Source organism: Mustela putorius, unplaced genomic scaffold, assembly GCF_011764305.1.
Source record: "Mustela putorius furo isolate JIRA1106 unplaced genomic scaffold, ASM1176430v1.1 tig00000083_pilon_pilon_pilon, whole genome shotgun sequence".
NCBI classification, from domain to species: domain Eukaryota; kingdom Metazoa; phylum Chordata; class Mammalia; order Carnivora; family Mustelidae; genus Mustela; species Mustela putorius.
In genome coordinates, this window is record NW_025421273.1 from 35,713,324 (window position 1) to 35,735,251 (window position 21,928).

General features: G+C 33.8%; 1 protein-coding gene across 7 annotated transcripts in view; it reads left to right on the top strand.

The window, feature by feature from the left end:
- PCDH7 (protocadherin 7) overlaps window positions 1-21,928 on the top strand; it is a 417,107-nt gene that overhangs the window by 186,028 nt on the left and 209,151 nt on the right. For 4 of the 7 annotated variants that reach the window (XM_045076301.1, XM_045076308.1, XM_045076307.1 and 1 more), the window contains exon 2: window positions 8,897-9,113. The exons of 1 other annotated variant lie outside the window; for it this stretch is intronic. In XM_045076301.1, coding sequence (XP_044932236.1) covers window positions 8,897-9,113 — 217 coding nt within the window. The remainder of the gene's footprint in view (window positions 1-8,896; window positions 9,114-21,928) is intronic. 2 more of the 7 variants (XM_045076305.1, XM_045076317.1) reach the window with 1 other exon arrangement.

Here is a 21,928-nt window from a genome sequence, read left to right on the forward strand (position 1 = left end):
CCACAGTGACATTTAAAAATGTTATGACAACAGAAAAATTGTATTTTTTTAAATTTAATTTTTTACACTTTTATATGGTTGAAAAGAATTTTAAGTAACATTTCACAGAGTGGGGAAATTATATGAAATTTGAATTTTCATTTCCATAAATAAGGTATTATTTGAACATGGCCACGCTCATTCCTTCGTCTCTTCAGTGGATCTTTTTGCACTACAACAGCAGAGTTGAGCTGCGGCAGAGAATATGACCTACAAAGCCCAAAATATTTACTTTCTGGCCCTTTACAGAAAATGTTTGTTAATCCTGGGCTAGGTTTAATAGAAGTCAGCAAATAGAGCAAAAGATAGGTCAAGCAATTGTGTTGGTAATATGGAGGATCTACAATTTGGTTTTAAGGCATAATATCTATTTTTGGAGTTTCAGGGGAAAGAGAAAGTTTGCATGCATTTACTAAGAATGATAGGCTTTGGCTATTCTGTTTCCTGTTAGTTTTCATTATGGGGGAGAAATAGGAGACCCATTTGTATTTTAAGTCTAGAGAAGTTCTTGCAGTAAATACTGAAATTCATTATTTTGTTTCCACTCCCCAAATCAGAATATAGTAGGACCCAGGTAGGAATGACATGAGGAGAAGTTACAACGTAAGTAAAATAAATAACACTTTTCCAGTACATAGTGGCTACTGTTTTAATACCAACAATCATTGTTCCTTTGCAGTATTAAGTATTTGTAATCTACTGGACTAAGAACTACCAAGTATCCTCTGCATTCTTAGTTTTCTGTGGAACAAATAATAATGTCAAACATGAAACTGCATGCAAGTCAAAAGAATAAATGCAGTTAGTTAACTTCTCTTTCCCCAAATGAGTGTTTTAATTAACTAGCCCAAGTGTTTCAACATGTTTCTTTTAATACCCTTTCATCTGCTATTGACTTGAAAGAAAGAAAAAACTGTTTGAAGTATGGAAAAATATTGAGATGTGAGCAAAAGAAGATGCCCCTAAAAAGTTTAAAAGACCTGATTAAGGTTTCTTTGAAGGTCCTGCCAGATATATTCCATCTAAAGTGCTATGGAATCCTAGATATGTTTGTCCAGTAGCCACTGACGTCAGTTGAAAATGTTTGCAAATTAATCGAGTACCTGTGCCTTTGCAAGAAAAGACCTCACAGTCTTAGATAGATCCTCTTTAAAAATAAAACGTAGTGTTCCTTATGAATGCTGCAATGTTCTGCTCCATACCTGCTTCAGTGCTTTATGACTGACAAAGAGAGTCATTAGAAGTCTGTTTGATGGACGTAACTAAGTGAATTGGAAAAAATAAAAAAAAGCCTTCTCAGCCCATTCAGAAGTAATTGATGTGACTGAGACAGCTGTATGTGAGTTCCAGATAAGGAGACGATTTATGAAGAAGCTATTGAAGCTAAAAAGGAAGGTGCAGATTTAAAGTTCTCCATAAAGTTGTCTGTAAGACACAGAGCAGTATTCAATAAGGAAAGAGATTTAACTTGAAGTTCTTTCCACTGGCATCCATAGTGTCCTATCCACTTGGAAATAAAATTCCCATAAATGTGGTGTCACTAGGTTATAAGAAATGAACTCCAAGGGAAGAGTTTCTGCACTCTTACCCCAATGCTATGTTTTTCCTTTTATTATAAGTAGTGTATATAACAGGATATTCCCAAAGTTCACCTTCATGGTTTTCCCTTTTCTAAAATTGGCCACTGTCTGATCAAAGAAAACCCTAAGTATTTATTGTATGGATTGCAACCAGGAAGATTTTGCTAATGTAGGCAGAAGGCAAATATTTTTAATTGTGTCTGATTGTGAGACATCATATATGCTTTCATGGTATGATAGTCCTCTTTTTAATCAATCTAATAATTAAGAATGAAAAAAAACAAAAGTTTTATTACTATCATGTATTTGTAAATATGCATGGGATCTCTGTTGTTTTTCTTAGAAACTATCAATGAACTTTCTCATGAAGATTTTTTTTAATAGGTCTCATCTAGTAATGCCATATATATTTGACAGTGATTGTTTTCTGAAAACAGAAGAGCACATTAGTTAGTTTCAAAATTAATTTTCTCAAAGTTTCAGGTTATGAAGAGTACATGTGGGGTGCCTCGGTGGCTCAGTGGGTTAAAGCCTCTGCCTTTAGCTCAGGTCATAGTCACAGAGTCCTGGGATGGAACCCCGCATGGGGCTCTCTCTGCTCAGCAGGGAGCCTGCTTCCCCGCCCATCCCTCCTCACCCCCGCCTGCCTCTCTGCCTCCTTGTGATATCTGTCTGTCAAATAAATAAATAAAATCTTAAAAAAAAAAAAGAGTACATGTTCTTATGTCAGTACTTTCAAAAAGATGTGATTTGATAGGTCTTTAAAACTTAAAAAATTAGTGAATCTGCAAGATAAAATAAAAATGAGACAGTTGTACTTATAGTAAAATTTGACATCAACTTTCTAGATAGCTAAATTCTTTTTTTTTTTTTTTGAACATTGCTTCAGTCCTCTCTTTTATGAATGTGAAATGTATTGACTTGACCTCCTTTGAACCCTCTGGATAAGAGCAGGATGAAATCTGGGGTAGTTCATATTTGAAGTAGAAATTGTGATAACATCTCATGTGACCTGTAAGCCTGTTTGACTGCCTAGATTTAAGTTTACTGTTTGATAATTTGCATTATCAAGTAAGTAGATCAATTTTATAAAGAATAATGAATCAAATGCTCACCACATTTTCCCATCATGAATGCTTTACCCCTTGCAATAATGTCTTTAGGTAACAAGCCTTATTCTATAGCCAAAATATGATCTAACTCCTTTCCTCATCAAGCAGGCTGTATTTCTCCTAATCCTAAATATACTCATGTATCAGTTTTAGCATCTGCTCACATTTTCCAGAAAAGAAAGCATCAAAAATATTAATGAGCAAATGTATTTATTGAATGTTACATTGCAAAACCCACAGCACCTGACTTAAATCCTTAATTGCTGTGTTTGTCCTTTCCAGTCTGTGTGATTAATTTTATATGGAAATGGTAACTGCATTCACACATCTCTTACAAGGGGCTCATGAACACTTCTAGTGAATTTGGGAGAGAAGAAAAGAGGCAGCCATTCTGGGTCCACCACAGTAGGCAAATTAGAAGATAGAAGACATCCCCATTAACACTTCTGCCTATTTCCCAAGTGAACCGTAGATTTTCAGAATTCAAAGTGAATAAAGTTATACAAGAATGGAGAATGTTTATTCTAAGTCTATAGGAGTTTAAAGCAATGCCAACCTGAATGTACTTCTATCAGCTGGAGCCTGGGATAACAATGAAGATACACTTTATGCCCAGAATTGCATATTATCTGGAGTTACCACTGAATATATTTGTCACAACTTTTTTAAAATATTTGAAAAGTCCCTATAGTAGGGTGTGTCTTCATTTGCAACTCTTCTCTGTGTCAAAATGGGGACAAAGAATAGTTGATAAATGGCATTTCCAAATAAGTGACTGTAGACGTATTCAGGCCCAATTGATGATTAGATGCAAATACTTTTTGTAAAATTGGTGTCATTGTATGTACATATTTGTTTTACAAATAACTTGCATATACGACAATAAAAGCACTGCATTAATGGTATAACTAGGTTTGAAATTTCATATGAATTTTTAAAATTCCATTTAGAAACTTGGTGACTTAGTGAGCCAGCTTTATATTTAAAAAACAACAACAGCGAAACACAAGCAGACAAGGAAAAAACAAAACAAAACAAAACTTTAAACATAATGGGAAATATCACTCTAGTTACATAGCTGTGGCCTGAGGTATGATACCTTTTATAGTATATGTCTTTGAGGGAGCTTAAGGCTCTTTTTATAAACTATCTCCTCATTTCTCGGAGAATTTAAATTAGTAAGGGGTAGGTATTATTAGCTCCATTTTACAGACCTTGAGCCCAAGGCATAAGAACCAAAGGTCAGCTAACTTGTCTGAGGTCAATAGCGAATCTATAGGGTTGTTTGGAATAAAATTTTCCTTTTTCTATTATTTCTAACATAACATTTTTCACACACACACACACACACACACACACACACACACAATGCATGCAATTACCTGACATGTTTTACTGTTTACCTTACCTTTGTACTTTTATTTTTAATTTAATTTTTCTCTTAATTCTTACTTTACTTACCTTCTCTGATTTCATTCATTCCTATTGTACCTTATGTTATGAGGCTTTTTCTCATGTCTTCAAATATTTACCTTAAGGCAAATGCTTTCGATAGCCATGAAGAAAAAGATAAAAATGAGCATAAATAAATAAAACTCTTTACACAAATCTTTTTCTTTTAACTGCAATCCTACTACTATCTTATGTCATGCTTTAAAAATTAGGAGTCTGTTCCTTCTTGCTCCATTTCCTCATGTATTTAAAAATTGATCTTTTACTTCCTTTGCTCTAATCTCATAGAATTATTCTTCACAGTTTAGAGATTTTAAGGTAACTATGACCTTCTAATGGATGAATCCTATGAGTATATGGTAGTCATAATTCCTCTCCATGTCTGTGATGAATTTGATCATATAGGATTTTCTTTCTTTCCAAAAATGATCTGCTTCTAATCCTTCCAAGTTTCAAAAGCTATCTGTTTTTCTTATCAACCCCCCCTTTTTTAATCTTTTGCTGCTGCCCCCAAATGTGGAATCTATAACTGATCCCTCAAATATATGTTACCTATCAAAATTATTTTAGAAGTCTCAACCCACAACTCCCTCCTTTGCAATGCCTACCCTAAATCCTAAGCAGGTTTCTTGGCATTTTGTTAGATCAGTTTCACTGGAAACCTAATCATATTCTATATTATCTGTTTTTATACTCCTATTTGATTTCAGATTTCTTAAATTTGTAGAACCATTGTTGGGACACCCGCAAAACCCTAAGACCCTATAATGAATATAGAACAGACGTAGATACGGTGAAACAATGTCTAAATCCAAACAGCTCTATGTTATAATGGCCTTGCTGCTCTTCACCATTGCTGTTTCTCCAAAGTTCACTGTTTCCTAGCATAATTTCTCTGCCTCCAACATTTCTTCTTCCTACTCTTTTGCACAACACTGTCAAATCATGTCTTCAATCTCATTCATTCAATTAGATCATTCATTTCCTCCCTAGAATCTTTGATTAACACTCCCTCTTGTGTATAACTGTCACCAATTTTCCACTCATAATTTTTGGAATGCTTTTCTTGAAGACCCCTTTATTGCATTACTTATTTACTTTTTGAACACATCCTCACCATTTCAACATGCTAGAAGACTGACACTCTTTCTCATCCTCTTGTGCTTTTTTCTTCTTTTTCTTTTTCTTGAAAAAGACCACATTGTCTTTGCAAGGCAAGAAACCATTCCTCACTCTGGATAGAAAAATAGAAAGCTCAGATAGCTCAGGTGACAGCAAGTCTTCATGTCCATACTTTTGCATCTCAAGATGGAGCCATGGTTCTAGTTACTCTCCAGGGAAACCCTATCCATGAGTTTTTAAGGGACCACCTGGCTTTTTGGTATAGTTTGTTTTTGTCTGCTTTCATTTCTAGGGTTTCTCCTTCCTCTTTCTTCAAATAAGTCCCTCTTTGTTACGCAGAGGGACTTTACAAATTACTGATATCCAGTCCCACCCGGAATGCTGATTCATTGGGTCTAAGTTGAAACCGTGTCTTGGCTTTATGTTTTTTGGCAAGTTTTCTGGGCCATTCTAAAGCACATCTAAGTTTAGGAATCCCCACATAAACCACTCCAGAGTATTAATAACAAACAGTGATAGTTACATATATAATGCAAATCCATTCTCTCTGTCATGTCACACAGTCAACACAGTACTTTACATTTCTTATTTAGTCAGTGTTTCTAGAATCTATAAATCATGTGAATTATCTATCTTAACTTATGCTATAAAACCTATCTTCTCAATAGACCCAATCTGATGATGACTGATGGTATGTAAATACTTGTCTGTCTGCCCATCAATCTGTTTCTCTGGCTCTACCTAACATCTATCTATCTAGTTTGTATCTGATTTACCATTGGAATCAAAGCTTAACCCTTGCACCAATGAGTTTTCCTTCAGAAGATAGGATTCTACACTGACTTGTTCACATTGCCAAATCAAATACTTTGCCCCAAGAATTTTATCAAAATAGAGCTTGAGATAGTAATATAATGCTGACATTTTATTATTGAATTCTAATGGAATTATATTAAATGTGGTTAAAAATGATGGGGTCTTTCATGAGCCATTGTGTGATATTCTTTATTTTGGATTTTTATTATGAATTATTTTTGTTTCATCCATTACACGTTATTTTTTTAAAAAGCTTTTCATACAAAATGAAGCATTTATGAATCTAAATATTTGTTATTATATAAATAGATCTTAGCATTTTAAATTTATAACTTTTCTTTCATCATTAAATTTAATATGCAACCTAAAATAATTTGTGATAATTAATATACAATCAGTATAGGGTAAGAAATGAAGAAAATACACAGATTCATAGAAGTTGTTATACAGTACATGATAGAAAAAATATTATTTTATTTTTGACATTTTTCATTGCAAACATAACCTATCACCTTTGTGCTGTCCTATCACTACTTTTGGTGGAACTAGCATTTAATCACAGGTTCTGAGTTTACTACCTTCAGCTAAACATCACCCTCTCTTCTATTTTTATAACAAAATGTAACAACATTTCTCATAATTTCTTATTTTTTCCTTTGTCAACTTGTTGACAAATTATGTGTTTCTGTATTCATTTTGATCATTCCTTTTGGGTTAATGAAGACTGATTCTAAAAGATTTGAGAACCATTAAAGTAAAATCGAGAACAGCATTTGATCCTCCTTTTTCCCACTCTCTTTCTTTACGCGTGTATATTAACCCCTTGCTGTGTCTTGAAACGATATGTCTGAATAACCAATGGAGTGCTTGCCTAAATTCAGTATTGTCATTTAAAGCTCATTGTTCAGTAGTATTTGCTGAGTGTTTTCTGTATGCAGAGCAATGTGGTTTTAGGAAACTATCAGCAGCCTTGTTTCTTAGATGAGACTGAGGAAATCCAGATAATTTGCTGAGAGTGATAAATAGAAAATAATTAAAAGAAAATATGTGCACATAAGATAAAGCATAACAAATACAAATTAATTTTTATATTTACTTGTATATATAAAACGTCATGCTACTGTAAAGAAATGTGAAAGTATTAGTGAAATAAGATTACTGTTTCTAGAATTTCTTGCCAGTAAATATGGGGCCATGTTATATATATACTTTTTGTACTAGAAATATTTCATAATTGTTTTACTGCAGTTCCAATTCAGTGAAACATTATAAAGAAGAGAATGTGCTTTGAATGTTTTTCCCTTAGAAAAAGATTCAATGGTTTTAAAAGATTTATTTTGAACTAGAATGAATATAGAATTTTATGAAGTTTGTATACTCCAAATAAATACATGAAAGATAAGGTACTGGTTAAGAATGCCAATAATGGACAGTATTCCTAGCAAGTCTTCTGAGACAAGATACAAGGAAGATTTGCAGAAGCATGTGTTTTTCTGTAGTAAAACTGATTTTTTTAAATTTGGAGGAAATTCCATAACTCTTCATAACTTTCCCTTTAATAACCAACATGTGTAGATTATCATTAACACTTTAAAAATTATACTGGTCCCAGTTGTGACTAGTAATTTGTACCATTAGTATTCAAGTTATAAAACTGCAAAAAAGGTTTTTTACCTTTCTCACTATTTTCTGGCAATGTTAGTTTTATGCTTTATTTTAAAAAGAACCAGATGAGTTATATGTTTAAAAATTGCTATTTTCAAATAATGCAAGAATTTTTAATGGATATAACTATTTCCAAGGATAATCTCAGACAGCTATTCCAGAAAATTTTTGTATTTTTTTTTCCAATTATTATGTATGTAGCACTATCAATGCATGAGATCAGTTTGTTCTCTGAATGAGATGAAAGCTTTCAATTTATTTTGTAGTTACAATAATCTGTAAATTCCACACATAGTAAATCTTCAGTGCAGCTGACTTCAATGCCTTAGTAAATTGTGAGATCCAACTGGATAAAAATATACAACACTTTAAAGATACAATTTAAAGACAGTACATGATGTAACTTTTTGTTTTTGAACAAACTGTAAACAGTCATAAACGCATACAATTAAGCTTTTTGGTTTATTTTGTATTCCCTGGTTAAAGAAAGGTTTATCTATTATTTAAATACCACCTTTACAGTTTTTAATATGACTGAAGTAAGAAATATATTCCTGTTTTCTAGCACTGCATCTAAATTCCTATTTATCAGTTGTACCTTAAATAGTTTAATGCATCTGTCGAACACTCGTTTTAAAACCATTATATCATATAGACAAAGTTTTTAAAGCTGAAGTTTTAAAAAATGAATTCTTGCAATGATTACTTCAATATTTATTGCCTTCCCAAATCAGTGACACTTGTTTTTATAGAGTCTATTGTGAAAAGCATATTTGAAGTGACGACTACAGAACGGAAGAAGGTTGACTATGTGGGACTAATATAGATTTAAATGTGTGTTTTAGTGAAATTGACATTTTCTTATCTCTGTTTCAGAAGGGGAATTTCTCGTGCTTTTTGTTTGATTTTGTTTTGTTTTTCTCCATAATAAAATCTAAGTTCTAGGCCTTGCCTCAGATAATGCAGTTAACCAAATAGCTTTCAACATCTCTAAGCATTTTGTATTGAATTAGTCGTCAGTAATCCTTGATGTATGCAATGTATGTGTTTTTTGATAAAATCATTTACAATCTTATATTTTAGTGACATTCAGAATCTTTTCTTTTGCAGCCATTTCGTAGAGTGACGTTTTCTGTTGTGAGTCAGCCTCAGGACCCACATCAGGGGTCACTGCAGAGTTGCTATGACAGCGGGCTGGAGGAGTCAGAGACACCAAGCAGTAAGAGTTCATCAGGGCCAAGGCTGGGTGCCCTTCCACTCCCAGAGGACAACTATGAAAGGACCACGCCGGATGGCAGTGTTGGTGAGGCAGAGCATATGGAAAATGGTAGGGGCAAACACAGCATCCACACACATAATCACGCTAGTGAGCCATAATAAGTAAACTTGCAAGGGTCAGTCTAAAACCCAAATAAAATAGCTGACACTAAAACTATTTTATCTAAAAAAATAAATATTTGCTAAAGGACAGAAATGCCAAATAAAGGAACATAACCTTGCAGATAAAATTCACCGAACTTGCACCATCATTTTAAAACAGCCTGTCAGAAATAAACACATTTCCAAATAAATCAGAGTAGTACCTGCTATGAAAAAAAAAAAAACAACAACTAAATTAATTCATAATACCTAAACAATAGCCATTGAAAAAGGTCTTGTGTTATTGTTTTCTTCTATTCATTTTTGTCATGCAACTATTTCTTCAAATGCAATTGTCCAGCCTTAGTGAAAGGAAATGACAATAAACACACCTTGCTCTTTCTTCTCCTAGGTATTTATTAAAGCATTTGTGAACCTCTCTTTTGAGTGATAGCTGAAATGGAGTCAAACAAGAACAGTGTTATCTTATTCTCCAGAAATGTATTGTAAATCCTATAAGAACTCCCTTCTCCTTTAAGTATACATCGTGTTTTTTTTTCAATTTCATTTTTGTGCAAGGTAAAAAGAAGAAAGCAAATTTTAGTTCTATATGTTCCTATCCTGTTGTGAAATGATTCTCATGAGGACCACATCAATTGGCCTCCTATACACTTTCTTTTAAGTTATAAAGTTAGATTGCAAATAGTATTTATAAATCTTCTCACACTTGTTTATGTTCCCCAAAACAATTAAATGATGTATTTTTTTGGATTTCAGGTTATAAGTAAATGCCTGAGGAGTAGGCTTGTGTGAAATAATGGAATGGTAAATTTTATGTCGATTTTATTATTATTTCAAGTGTAAAAAGAGATTTGGTTATATGTAGGGGAAGGAAGGGGAATCACGCATTTTTATCTCTAGTGAAAACTTGAAATGGATTTGTCTTTCACCATCCCAACCCCCAAGTGAAATAAGACATCCCAACTTTCTGTTATATACCAGTTTCTTTAGTGTTGGTATGCAAATAGAGCATATTAATGCAGGAAAAGTCTGATTTTCTTGAAGTTTACCTATGAATATTAAAACCAGTTTTAGAGAGTAATAGATTATAAATGACCCCAAGTGAAATTATGGCTAAACTAAATCATGTTAAATAATTATTTTTCCACACTGTTATCTGGGTGAAAAGATATGATATCAGGGTCTGATGATTGATATCCCTCTTGATTAATAATCCAGAGTTCAAATGGCATTTTGCCTTATGGCTATAAAGGCATGCTTATCTGTGTGTATGGTGGTGTATGCTTATGTGGATGGGAGCTTGATGTGGTTTTTAAGAATTAAGTTTTTTTAGTATCTCTTTAAATAACTATATAAAAATTTTGGTATGAATTGCATTGCTGATGAATATATTTCTAAGGCAAATATGATTGAAATGCTTTGCACAAAAGTAAAAATTAAAATACTATAATAATATTAGACACACACACATACACCTAGGAAGGCAGAATTGATCTAAGGACATTCCTATACCTGTGATTACCTTTTGATGATATGATACAGTTTTATTTGTGTTTTAAAAAGTATCTCACAATAAACACCATAATGTACAATTAAGTCTTGAGTTTTGGATGTCAGCTATATTAACAGAAAGGACTTTGTATCATTGTCATTATATTCACCTTTTAATGTTATTTTTCTCTTTTTTGAGTTTAAGGGGATTCAACACCTTTAAAATAAGTAAGAAATGACAAGTAAGAAACATAATTATATATGGTAAACACATATTGGTTACTTTTTAGGAAACATAGATGGAAAACTTAACAGGTGAACTTGTTAAGAAACTAGAAAGTTGCTGAGAAACATTTGCCAAGTAAGGCTTTTAGTTATTTTTTATAACCATGTTTTTAGTCTTGTTAACAGCAAAGACTATCATAATAGAACTGATTTTTCTGATTTTGTATGTGACTGACACTTGAAATTCAGTGTAATATAATCAGTTGTTATCAGTTAGCTGTGATTCATGTTAGCCCTGCTCTATAGGTAATGACAGAAGGAGATGTGATTCACTTTGGGTGATCCAAATGCAGTAGTTGACATTGAATAAGTTTTGTTGGGTCCAGGTTTTTAGATTTCTATCTAGCCATAAAGTACAATTGTGTTGCTTGAATTCTGGTAATTTTATCTTCAATATTAATGGATCATTCTGACATAAATAGAATTGGAATTGAAACCTGTCAAGTATTCATTTGTCGCATTTAATTGGAATCCAGGTAATCTGCAGTGTTTTGCTTGGTTAGGTTTTAATCAGGATTTGTATTGGATTTTCCATGAAAATACAATTTTGGATGCTGTCCTAGTTCCTAATTATTATTACCTCAAATATTTTCCTTGAATTTTAACCTATGTGAGCAATGCAGTTAAAACTGATTTTTTGGATTAACTTCCATTGTAAAGTTTAGAGGATAATTTCCAGTGCAATAATAAAACATTCCAACGTCATGATGCTACCTGGGTATGTGTTAGAACAGCTAATGATAAAAATAAGTTTTCATAGATGTTGGAGTAAGGGAGTAACTAAAAATAACTAAAATAACTAGAAGGAAAATTTCAGTAGAGAGGGAGTGAAATACACTCATGTTCTTCAAAGGCTTTTATTTGCTTCCCATACTTTAGCATAATAAACACAATTTCATAAAGAGGGCCTGTGGATTAATAAGCTTTATCCTACATTCTAACCCACCTTACTGCCAAATGATGAATGAGGTTTTATTCTCTTATCAGCTTAGGAAAAAGAATACACTGTAAGAATCAACACAATTTCATAAAACCTGAATCTAATAATTAGAATGAGTCCCACTATTTTAATAATTCCAGATCCAGATATTTACACCCTTGGGTCTCTGAAAAACAGTAATGGAAATGATGTCATTAAAAATATTTCAAGAATTTGTTATGAATTGGACATTAATTCATGAAAAACATCACTAATATATTTTTCTTTGCTCTTCATGAATTATTATCAATATTATGATGATCTCGTGTTGATCTTTTGATAAGATTGGGGAAATTAGTTAAGTATTATTTGAATAAAATACACTGAATGGGATAGGATATTTTATTTTATTATATATTATTGGGAGTGGGCAGAGGGAGAAGGAGAGGTAGAATTTTAAGCAGTTTCCATGGCCGGCGTGGAGCCTGATGCAGGGCTCAATCTCAGAATCCTGAGATCATGACCTGAGCCAAAGGGATAAGATATTAAAATATGGGGTTCATGGTAGGAAGTTGAGTAATGATAAAATATTTGATAATGCAAATATTAAAACAATTGAAACCCATTATAATGAATTCATAATTCAAGTGAAAAACAAATATTGTTTAAAAACATCATCACATTAAGAGCATAAATTGACTATGCAAGAGCTTGCCCTTGTCTACCTCATGCAGTTGTCTTCAGATTTTCTCTTGGAGTGGTATTCAATGGTTTCTTTAGATCTATTGTTAGTTGACAATTGACCTTTGACTTCATGCCATAGTCTACTTATTCTTCTCAGTTACCCCCTGAATTACCTTTGCAAGTCCAATCTGGCTTTGCTATGTGTACTGTAACCATATACAGTGTTTAAAAACTCAGATAAAGGAAGCACCCCATTTGACCTCCAATCGCAATTTTGCCTTTAGGATTGGGTAGGTCACTTACTCCTTCTGGATCTGCTTCTAATCATCTATAAGGTGGTTAACAGAAATCCAACAATCTGTGATTTTTTTCTTTATATCCAATTTTCCTTAGATGTTTTACTCTCCAAATCAGAAACAGAGCTTTGGGCAGATTTTAAAAAGTTAAATAAGGTAAAAAAAAAAAAAAAAAGACCACTCTAAAATGTCTAATTAATTTTATGTCTCTTGGTTTTCTCAGATATTTGAAAGATAATTTTGATTTTTATACACTAATATTTCTGAGCCCCCCAATTCCATACTTTCTTACTTTTTCAGAAATATGTAAGTTAGGCTTAGTCATTGTTTCATTCATTGTCCTCATTCCACAAGCGTTCAGTATTATTTAAAGCACACTGGTTTTGAGTATTAAACCACGGTAGAGTTCATCACAAACTCATTTTGTATCTGCCGTGGACTTTTCACATTGCTTTCAGAAATATTAAGGTTTGCTGGAGGGGGCAGGAGTGGGGAGAGGATAATTGGTTGATAGACATGAAAGAGGGCATGTGATGTAATGAGCACTGGGTATTATATAAGACTGACGAAAACTGACCTCTACCTCTGAAATGAATAATACATTATATGTTAATTAATTGAATTTAAATAAAAAATTAAAAAAAAATACATGTGTATGATTGAAATTGGAAATGAAGTACCGTTTTTATATGACCAAAGGTAATAAGAATGGAGACTAGACTCATAACTTTGTGTGGGATAAAGGGCTCTCTCTCTACCTTTCTCCCACCTACCCAGTTTCCAACAGTCACTTTTAAGATCCTGCCACCTAGTCACTGTTAGTTTGTTTTCAGTTAGATTGAATTAAGTAGGAAGGTTGTGTCTTCCATCTTTCCAAAGATGCTCAAACACTTCTTAATAGCCTAAGTCTAATACCTCAAAACAAATGCCCTGCAAATGCACCCCCCCCCCTTTTTTTTAAAAATTTCTGCAGGAAGAGACTCGCATACCCTGGAAAGGATTCATTTGCATGGTTCTGCTTTTCAGCCTGGCACTCTATTGCCAGAGGTGGACTGAATTTTCTACCTTTCCAGAAGTAGAACTTTTCTAGAAGTAGTACTTTTCTACTTCTCTGTGACATGGGTTTGTGCCTCCCAAGTCCACATGCCCCCCTCCCTGACTTCTGGAGGACTTGACTCACTTCTGCTTCTTCATGGTGATTAGAGATAGAAAGAGATTACAGAGGCTGTCTCCAATAAAGATATGGTGCAACAGCTTTCCAGTAAATGAACAGCACAGTTTAAAAGAATCCAAAGAAGATACTATCCTAGGGAAGAGACAATGTTGTGGATAGAGTATAGTGGTTTAAAAACGAGGCTCTGAAATCTAATATCATTGGTTTGAATCCTGTTTTTTTCTCTTCCTGGCAATGCTGTTTTCTGACCTCACTTAGCCCCACTTCCTTCGATAATAAACCTTATTATTGTAGAAGCAACTGAATGAGATAATAACACCTAATAATTTATAAATAAATAATGAGTCGTCATAATTCCCCATATTCATTGGTGGTAGAATTATTTACTATTATACAAATAGTAATGATAAATAATACTGATTATTATTAACTTCAGGTAAACTTGACATAACAGAATAGCTTAGTCATGAAAGCATCATGAAAATGTTTTGTCTCACAGTGATTCACAGACCTGTACCCTTGAAACAAATAATACATTATATGTTAATAAAAAATAAATAAGTAAAATGTTTAATCTCACAAAGATAGCAATTCTAAAATTATTGGTAAGGACCATATTCTCACCTTGGATACCTTTTAGTCAATTTCTCATTTTTGTGGTTCGTCAAGGGGTAACACCAAGGAGCAGATATGTTTAAATATATCAAGGATGTGAAATGAAAGAAAAAAGAAGATTCTGTCCTCTGGCAAGAGGAGGGAATGAACCCTACTCTTTTTGTCCTTTGTCATTCAAGGTGGGGAGAAGCCCTTATTACCTTCCTATACTCTTTTCTCACTTTTTTAAAAAAAATTTATTTATTTATTTGACAGACAGAGATTACAAGTAGGCAGAGAGGCAGACAGAGAGAGAGAGGAAGAAGGCTCTCTGCCGAGCAAAGGGCTTGATTCCAGGACCCTGGGATCATGACCTGAGCCCAAGGCAGAGGCTTTAAACCACTGAGCCACCCAGTGGCTCACGCCCCCTCTTTTCTCACTTTCAAATATTGTTACATTTATGCTCAGTGTTGCAGTTGAGCGCATATCCTTCAGATGTGTGTTTCCCTTCGAACCACTGAGAAATATTCACAGTGACAGGGAAAACAAGCTGAAAAAAAGTGTCCAATTAGTATGCTTACCGAACTCTCAGCCCTTTCTTTTTTAATCTCAGTATTAATAATTAACACTGATAAAATGTGTGGCCATATTATCCTTTTTATTCTAATCTGGTCCTTTAAAACTAGATCATTCTGCTGAACCCTTATGACATTTGAGGATAGAATGAGCTCTCATCAAATCTCAAAGTGACTATAGAGGTCAGTTAGTTTCTTTGTTGCCTCCAGACTCTTGAATCATTTGCTTATCCGAATTTCAGCACACTTGTTAGATAATGCATTCTATGTTTAGCTTCTTCTTTAGTTAGGGTATCCTCTCCATGTTTTTTGCATTCTTTTTTGCCAAAAGACTTATGTACTTCCATTCCTTCTCTGACTTTTTTCTGGATATGTATAGCAATTTTGATGTTGCTGAAATATAACAACACTCTTATGCATATTTTGCATAGTAAAGAAACACTAGAACTTGTCTTTTCAGGTGTCATCAGCCCTCAACCTCAGAGGTTAGTTCATTTAATGAGAAACTGCTTCACTTCAATATTCCTCATTGAGGATTTGTTAACTCTTCTACTGCAGGGATTTTCTTTTCTTTTTTTTTTTTTTTAAAAGCATTATCTTCTTAAGTACAGCAGGATGGTATTATTCCTGGCTCTTATTTAATGGGTTAATTATATACTAACATATCTGTGGTTATTCCTTTGATTCAACAAATATGTCTTAAAAATAAAGTATGACCAAGGCTCTCTGAGGAAGTTGAAGTGAATGAGAAACCATCTCTGCTTCAATGGTGCAACTCCTTATGTTGGGGAGATACAACTGTGATTTCAGTAAATTCACTACAGTGTGAAAAGGGGAAAACTCATTAGAAAAGTTCAGAGCAGTGTAAAGAACAGAGAAGGGAGAGGAAAACTCTATAGATGAAATGATTTTAAATACCCTTATTGGAATTTTTACATTATAAACAGCGTCTTGGAGTGGAAGAAGGCCTTAAAATGGTATCTGCATTGTACCTCCTTTTTCTACCTACCCATCTTCTACATCATGTAAAAATAATAATTAAATTGGTCTGGAGGTTTTACGTTAAGCCAGGTAAAGTGAAATTATTTGTTTAATTTTTCTAATCAAGTTATTGTTTTTTCTTTTCTTTCTCTTCCCTTGCTTGTTCTTGTTGCTAAACATAATTACTTCAAAAACTCTAGAATTTATCAGTGATGAAACTGGCAGCACACACTAAAGCCAGGTTGAAACTACAGAACAGATTAATTTTATGTCTCTCTTCTCGTTCTGCTTATAAACACGGATCATTAATTAAAATATGTATGATTTAAATAAGGTCTTTCAAACTTAATAAGGGCCTGTAAATAATCTTTCGAAATTATTGTCATTTCTTTTCAGAAGACCAATTATATTACTTAAATTAAGAAGGTGATTAGAGTAGATTACAGAAGATCGGATTAGATTAGTTTTATTTTTGCAAAACTAATGCATATCTTGTGTTGTAGTTGCAAATTGCTTTTGTGATTGCTGTCTTAAGATTCAAGTTAAGTTCATGGGTTTTTTCTTTATGTCACATTCCCTTAATATCTGAAATTTAGACTACAAGAGGTTTGCCTTGTTTTTAAATCTTGTTTCTGGTAAGTTTTTACTTAATTTATGCATGTTGATTTTGTTTTTGTTTTTGTTTTTGTTTTGTTTTGACATTACTCTTATTATTTTGCATGCCTTCTCATTACTGTTCAGGAAGTAGAATTATAACTTTATTACAAAATGAGGATATATTTGAAACACATGCAAATTTAAATGCTTCCTTTAAACAGATTTTGAACTGCTAAAATTCGACAATCAAAAAAAAACCCACAATTTTTTTATTGGGTGTTCAAATGAAACTGTGGTGAGTGCTATAAAATGTATTGGTAATAAAAGATGGTAGAACAGTAGCCTGCTGTTTAACAACGGTCTATGTGTTCATTTATGTCATAAAATATGTCTTACAATTTTATTTCTGCTCTGAAATGCTCACCATCTATGTTGATAAGGTAATCAGGGGACCCGCATATGATCTGAGCCTGGTAAGCTTCTCTGAGGATGCATTCCTATGAGCCATAGAGTGTAGACTGAATTATGCCCATTGTTTTTATTCAGTATGAGACTGAATTTTACCAGCCCAGCATTTGTAGCAAAAGGTCATAGCAGTCATAACTGAAAATTGTGTACAATGAATGGGGAGTTTGGAATACTCTGAGAATTCATTTAGTTCAGTAACCATTTGCTGAGCATTTACTCTATGCAAATTCCCATGAAGGATCCAAAGGTTAATGCTCTCTGCCTCCTAAGCATTTGAATATCATGGTAGAGAATGACATGTGTAGACGTAGATATTTAAAAGTAAAGGCAAGGGAACCTCTATGGAAAAGTTAAAAGCTACCACAACCACAAGATGATGAGCTGAGGATATGAAAAACCACAGCCAGGCTTTGAAGAATGGATAGGTAGGGATTTGATAAGAGAAGTATGGGTATAGTTACAAACAATAGTGAATGATGTCAAAGAGATCAACTTGAGAGGGCGGGGAAACAGTGGTGCTATTTTACCAAGTTGGCAAAAATGGAAAGAATTTCCATTTCCAGGAGAATTAATCTGATTAAGACATGTGGACTTTAAAGTACTTTTGAAAAAAATCAGACAATATCAAGCAGACCATTGAAAATGTCCATCTGAAACTAGAGAGTATACATAAATCACAGAAATATAGCTTTTGGAGTCACTAGCACCCTGGTGATTATGAAATCTTGGGAACAATGAGACCATCAGTGAAGCGGATGCCACTGAGAAGAGATGATACCCAACATGGAATCAAAATATTGAAATTTAAAAGAATCTTGGAGAAGTAAGTTACAGTGAAGGTGCCTGTGAATGATATTTTTTAAAGGCAAAAATAAGCTGTGGCAGGTTGAGGGGAAATTTAGAATTAGGAAAGTAGGGATTATCAAACATCCAGTGATACAGAGATGAAGGAAGCAGATACTGGATCTTGCAGACCTTGATAAGAAAAAAGAACTAGAAGACCCAACTGAGAGAGATGATTGTTTTTTTTTTGTTGTTGTTTGTTTGTTTGTTTTAAGATTTTATTTATTTATTTGACAGAGAAAGAGAGATCACAGGGAGGCAGAGAGGCAGGCAGAGAGAGAGGGCAGGCTCCCTGCTGAGCAGAGAGCCCGATGCAGAGCTCCATCCCAGGACCCTGAGATCATGACCTGAGCGGAAGGCAGAAGCTTAACCCACTGAGCCACCCAGGTGCCCTGAGATGGCTGTTCTTTACATTCTTCTCTCCATTGACGCTGTAAGCTATTTGAGGACAGGGTCTTTGCCTTGTTGACTTTAGCATGATATGACTGGAATAATCCCTACACACAGATATCCAAAAAAATTGTTGAATTTAGTTATATGGTCTTAGGGCCCAATGTCTCTGATAGGGATTTAGTTGAAGTGAGACTACGGAGAAAACTGAAGACCAGGAAGTATAGTGTCAAAACACACTTGAGAATGTTTTTTCAGATCAAATAAGTCCATTATAATGTAATTATCAAACACAGGGGTATGGTTGTTGCATCCCTTGACACCAATCTTAATGATTTTTTTTTTAAGGTTATTTATTTAAGAGAGAAAGGTGGGAGGGGCAGAGGGAGAGAATCCCATAGCAGACTCTGTGCTGAGCATGGAGCCCAGCATGAGGCTCGAGCCAAAACCAAGAATTGGATGCTCAATCAACTAAGCCACCCAGGTGCCCCTTAATGAGTTTCTAATTATCTTATGCTCCCATTGTTCAGAATTATTGTTTTATTCTTACAAAATTTTCTGAAAGTACTACAGAGTCTGAAATTTCTATGGAACAGGTTGTGTTATATTTCCTTGAGTGATATATCAATTATTCCTTTAAATTACTTTTTTGCCTCTAATATCACTTTTATGTTTCACTTTATGTGGGACCATCATTTGTCCATCTCACTGTCTTGAAATTTATATGGTGTCTGACTAATTGTATTTTTGTTGAAATCCCATAATAACATTTTCCTGGTTATCACCAAAACTTTTTATTTTGTAATTACAAGATTCCTGACAGTGTAAGACTGTTATCAGTGATTGGTAATACTGTGCAAATAAATGTGCTTCAAAACAGAAAATAATGAAAAGATAGTTTACTTGAGAAATAAATTCAAACAACTTAGTATAAGGACTCTCCAAATCCAGGCTATTTTATATGTAAACAACACCACAGAAATGTAATGACAAAAATGCTTATCACAGCTAGTACACCATGAAGGGGAAGAAATGCCTCCAAATATGTTATGTGCAAAGAGTTACTAATAATGATTTGTCAGGCAGATGTCACTTTTGATGTTGTTTTTATCTAAGCAAGGTCAACCATCAATGTCACATAAATTTATTCTTTCTCTGTGTTCATTGTTGCTTAGTAGGAATTATGAATAGGGATTTTATTGATAAAACTTCTCCCTTCCAGTGCAAGATGATCTAAGCAATTGCTGCATAATAATTTCCAAATAAAAATGCAACTCCAGTTTAATCACACATACACTTATTTGGTTTATCAGAAATCTCTAGACATATCCATTTTTTGGCTTGGCATATGCACTCTCCATTGTCCTGAAGCTTTGAATAGAGAGTATTGGAATGTAGGGTGTGCCAAGAAAAGACTACCTGTCTGGTTGCCAGATGGACTCTAGGAGCTACCTGGCAATTTTTTCCCCCTTAATCTAAGAACCAAAATTTTATCAGTGCACAGAATTATATAGAGCTGAGACCAATTTTCAACAATATTACAAGACCCTGATTTCAAAGTTGAGCATCCGTTTATCAAATTTTGAGCAGGAGAATATCCCATTCAAAAATAGGGATATTCCTGCTTTTTCTCTCAGAAGGTATTCTTTATCTCTAAAGAGATCCAAGGCAAATCAGCATATCTCTTTAAAAGATTGCCGGGTGAGGGTGAAATCAGAAGAGGGAGGGGCTTTATCCAGACCCATGGAGACCAGATGAAGCCTGCTGAAACACATCCACCACTGAATGGATCATGTCCTGAGAAATAGATTGCTTTGGCTCCCTAGATTCAGGGCATCTTTTAGGACTGGGCACCAACTGAGATCCTGGGTCCCTAACTTGTGTTTGTTGTTTTTTTTCCCTTTAATCTTAAGGATTTTCATATTTTTCTTAAAATATGTAAATCACTTTTTCATTATCAGCTTTAAGCATGTTTATATAGCCAGACTTCATTCTTCTCCTTGCTTCTAGTTCATTCTATAACGTGTCTTTGCATGATCTAAACATTCAGCCAGTTTTTCATCAGATCTATTGTTTACCTCAGCAGTTAACTTGCTGTTCCTCTCCAGTGGGTGACACCTGACACTTAAAACTGTGTATCAAAAACATCTCCCAGAGTGATACGTAATTTTCAACATTGGTATTTCTAAACTCATAATTTCTCAGATGATTCTTACCTAAAATAAATTCAATCTTCAATTATACAAATACTTGGAGGAAATCGAGTTTTAGGGACTAGTGCTTCTTTTCTCCCTTTACTTTAGTCGGCACAATGTTAACCATACATCATCTTTAAACAGGTGATTGAAAGCAACATGTTCACACAGAACCATATTTTATCAGAGTTCTTCGCCTTGAGCTTCCTCCCCTTCATTCAGTGTGATCAATTGTGTTCAACCTTCACTAGTTCTTTCAGAATTCAATTCTGAGAGGCACTTCTAGTCTCCTGGACAACATTGGTTCATCTCTTTCTCCCAGAATAATGAGGTTCTAAAATCTAATTCCTGCCTATTTCAGCCCCAGACTGTTTTTATCCTCTTTTGTGAAATCAAACCCACATGCTTTTCTTTTATAGCCCAGGTCTCAATATTACCTATGTCCTCAGGATCAAGTAACTATTAAATTAGTTCTATCAATTGTCCATGGGTTTAGAGGTCCCCATGTGTGTTTTTCTTATGTAACTACATTTCATTTCAGAGCACAAAGTGCAGGACTTTTGACTTGATTACTTAGCCTATGCTTTTTTTTTTTTCTTCTTTTTAAGTCTTTGAAAATACTAGGGAAAATACGTTACTCTTCTTTACCCAAATGAAAAGTTCTGAATTTCTCTGACATTTCATTCCTGAAGGAGGATTAGAGGACTGTCCCACAGACTGACTCTGAGGTTTCATATTTTTATTATTTTATGCATTCTAATAACCTTACATCTTTATCTTTCCCAACTTCACCAACCCATATACATTTTCTCCCTTGTAATATCTCATCTGTGACATTTTGAGGATCAAGTGATTCATTTTCTATACCAAAAGTCATTATATGTGAGTCTTTTTAGACTACCAAGTTCTGTATTCCTTTTGAGGTAGCTTTTAGAAAAGTCTGTCTTATAAATGTTCAATTATAAAATGTCCTTCTTAAATCTAACTTAATTCTTCTGTTATAAGATATAATACATAATAATACTATATAATAATTATATATGTTAATATTATATATTATATTTATATATCAAAAGAACTAATGCCATAAGTTTAAGTCTTTGTTCAAGCTCCACCACATTTTCAGGAAAGGAACCTGGATCAATACACAAACTTCACTCACTTAAAAATGGGAACAAGAATTCTAATAATTACACTCCTATCTTCCTTAAAAGGTTTTGTGCAGTTATACCTGAACATTTATTTTTAGATACTCAGCATTTAACAAAAT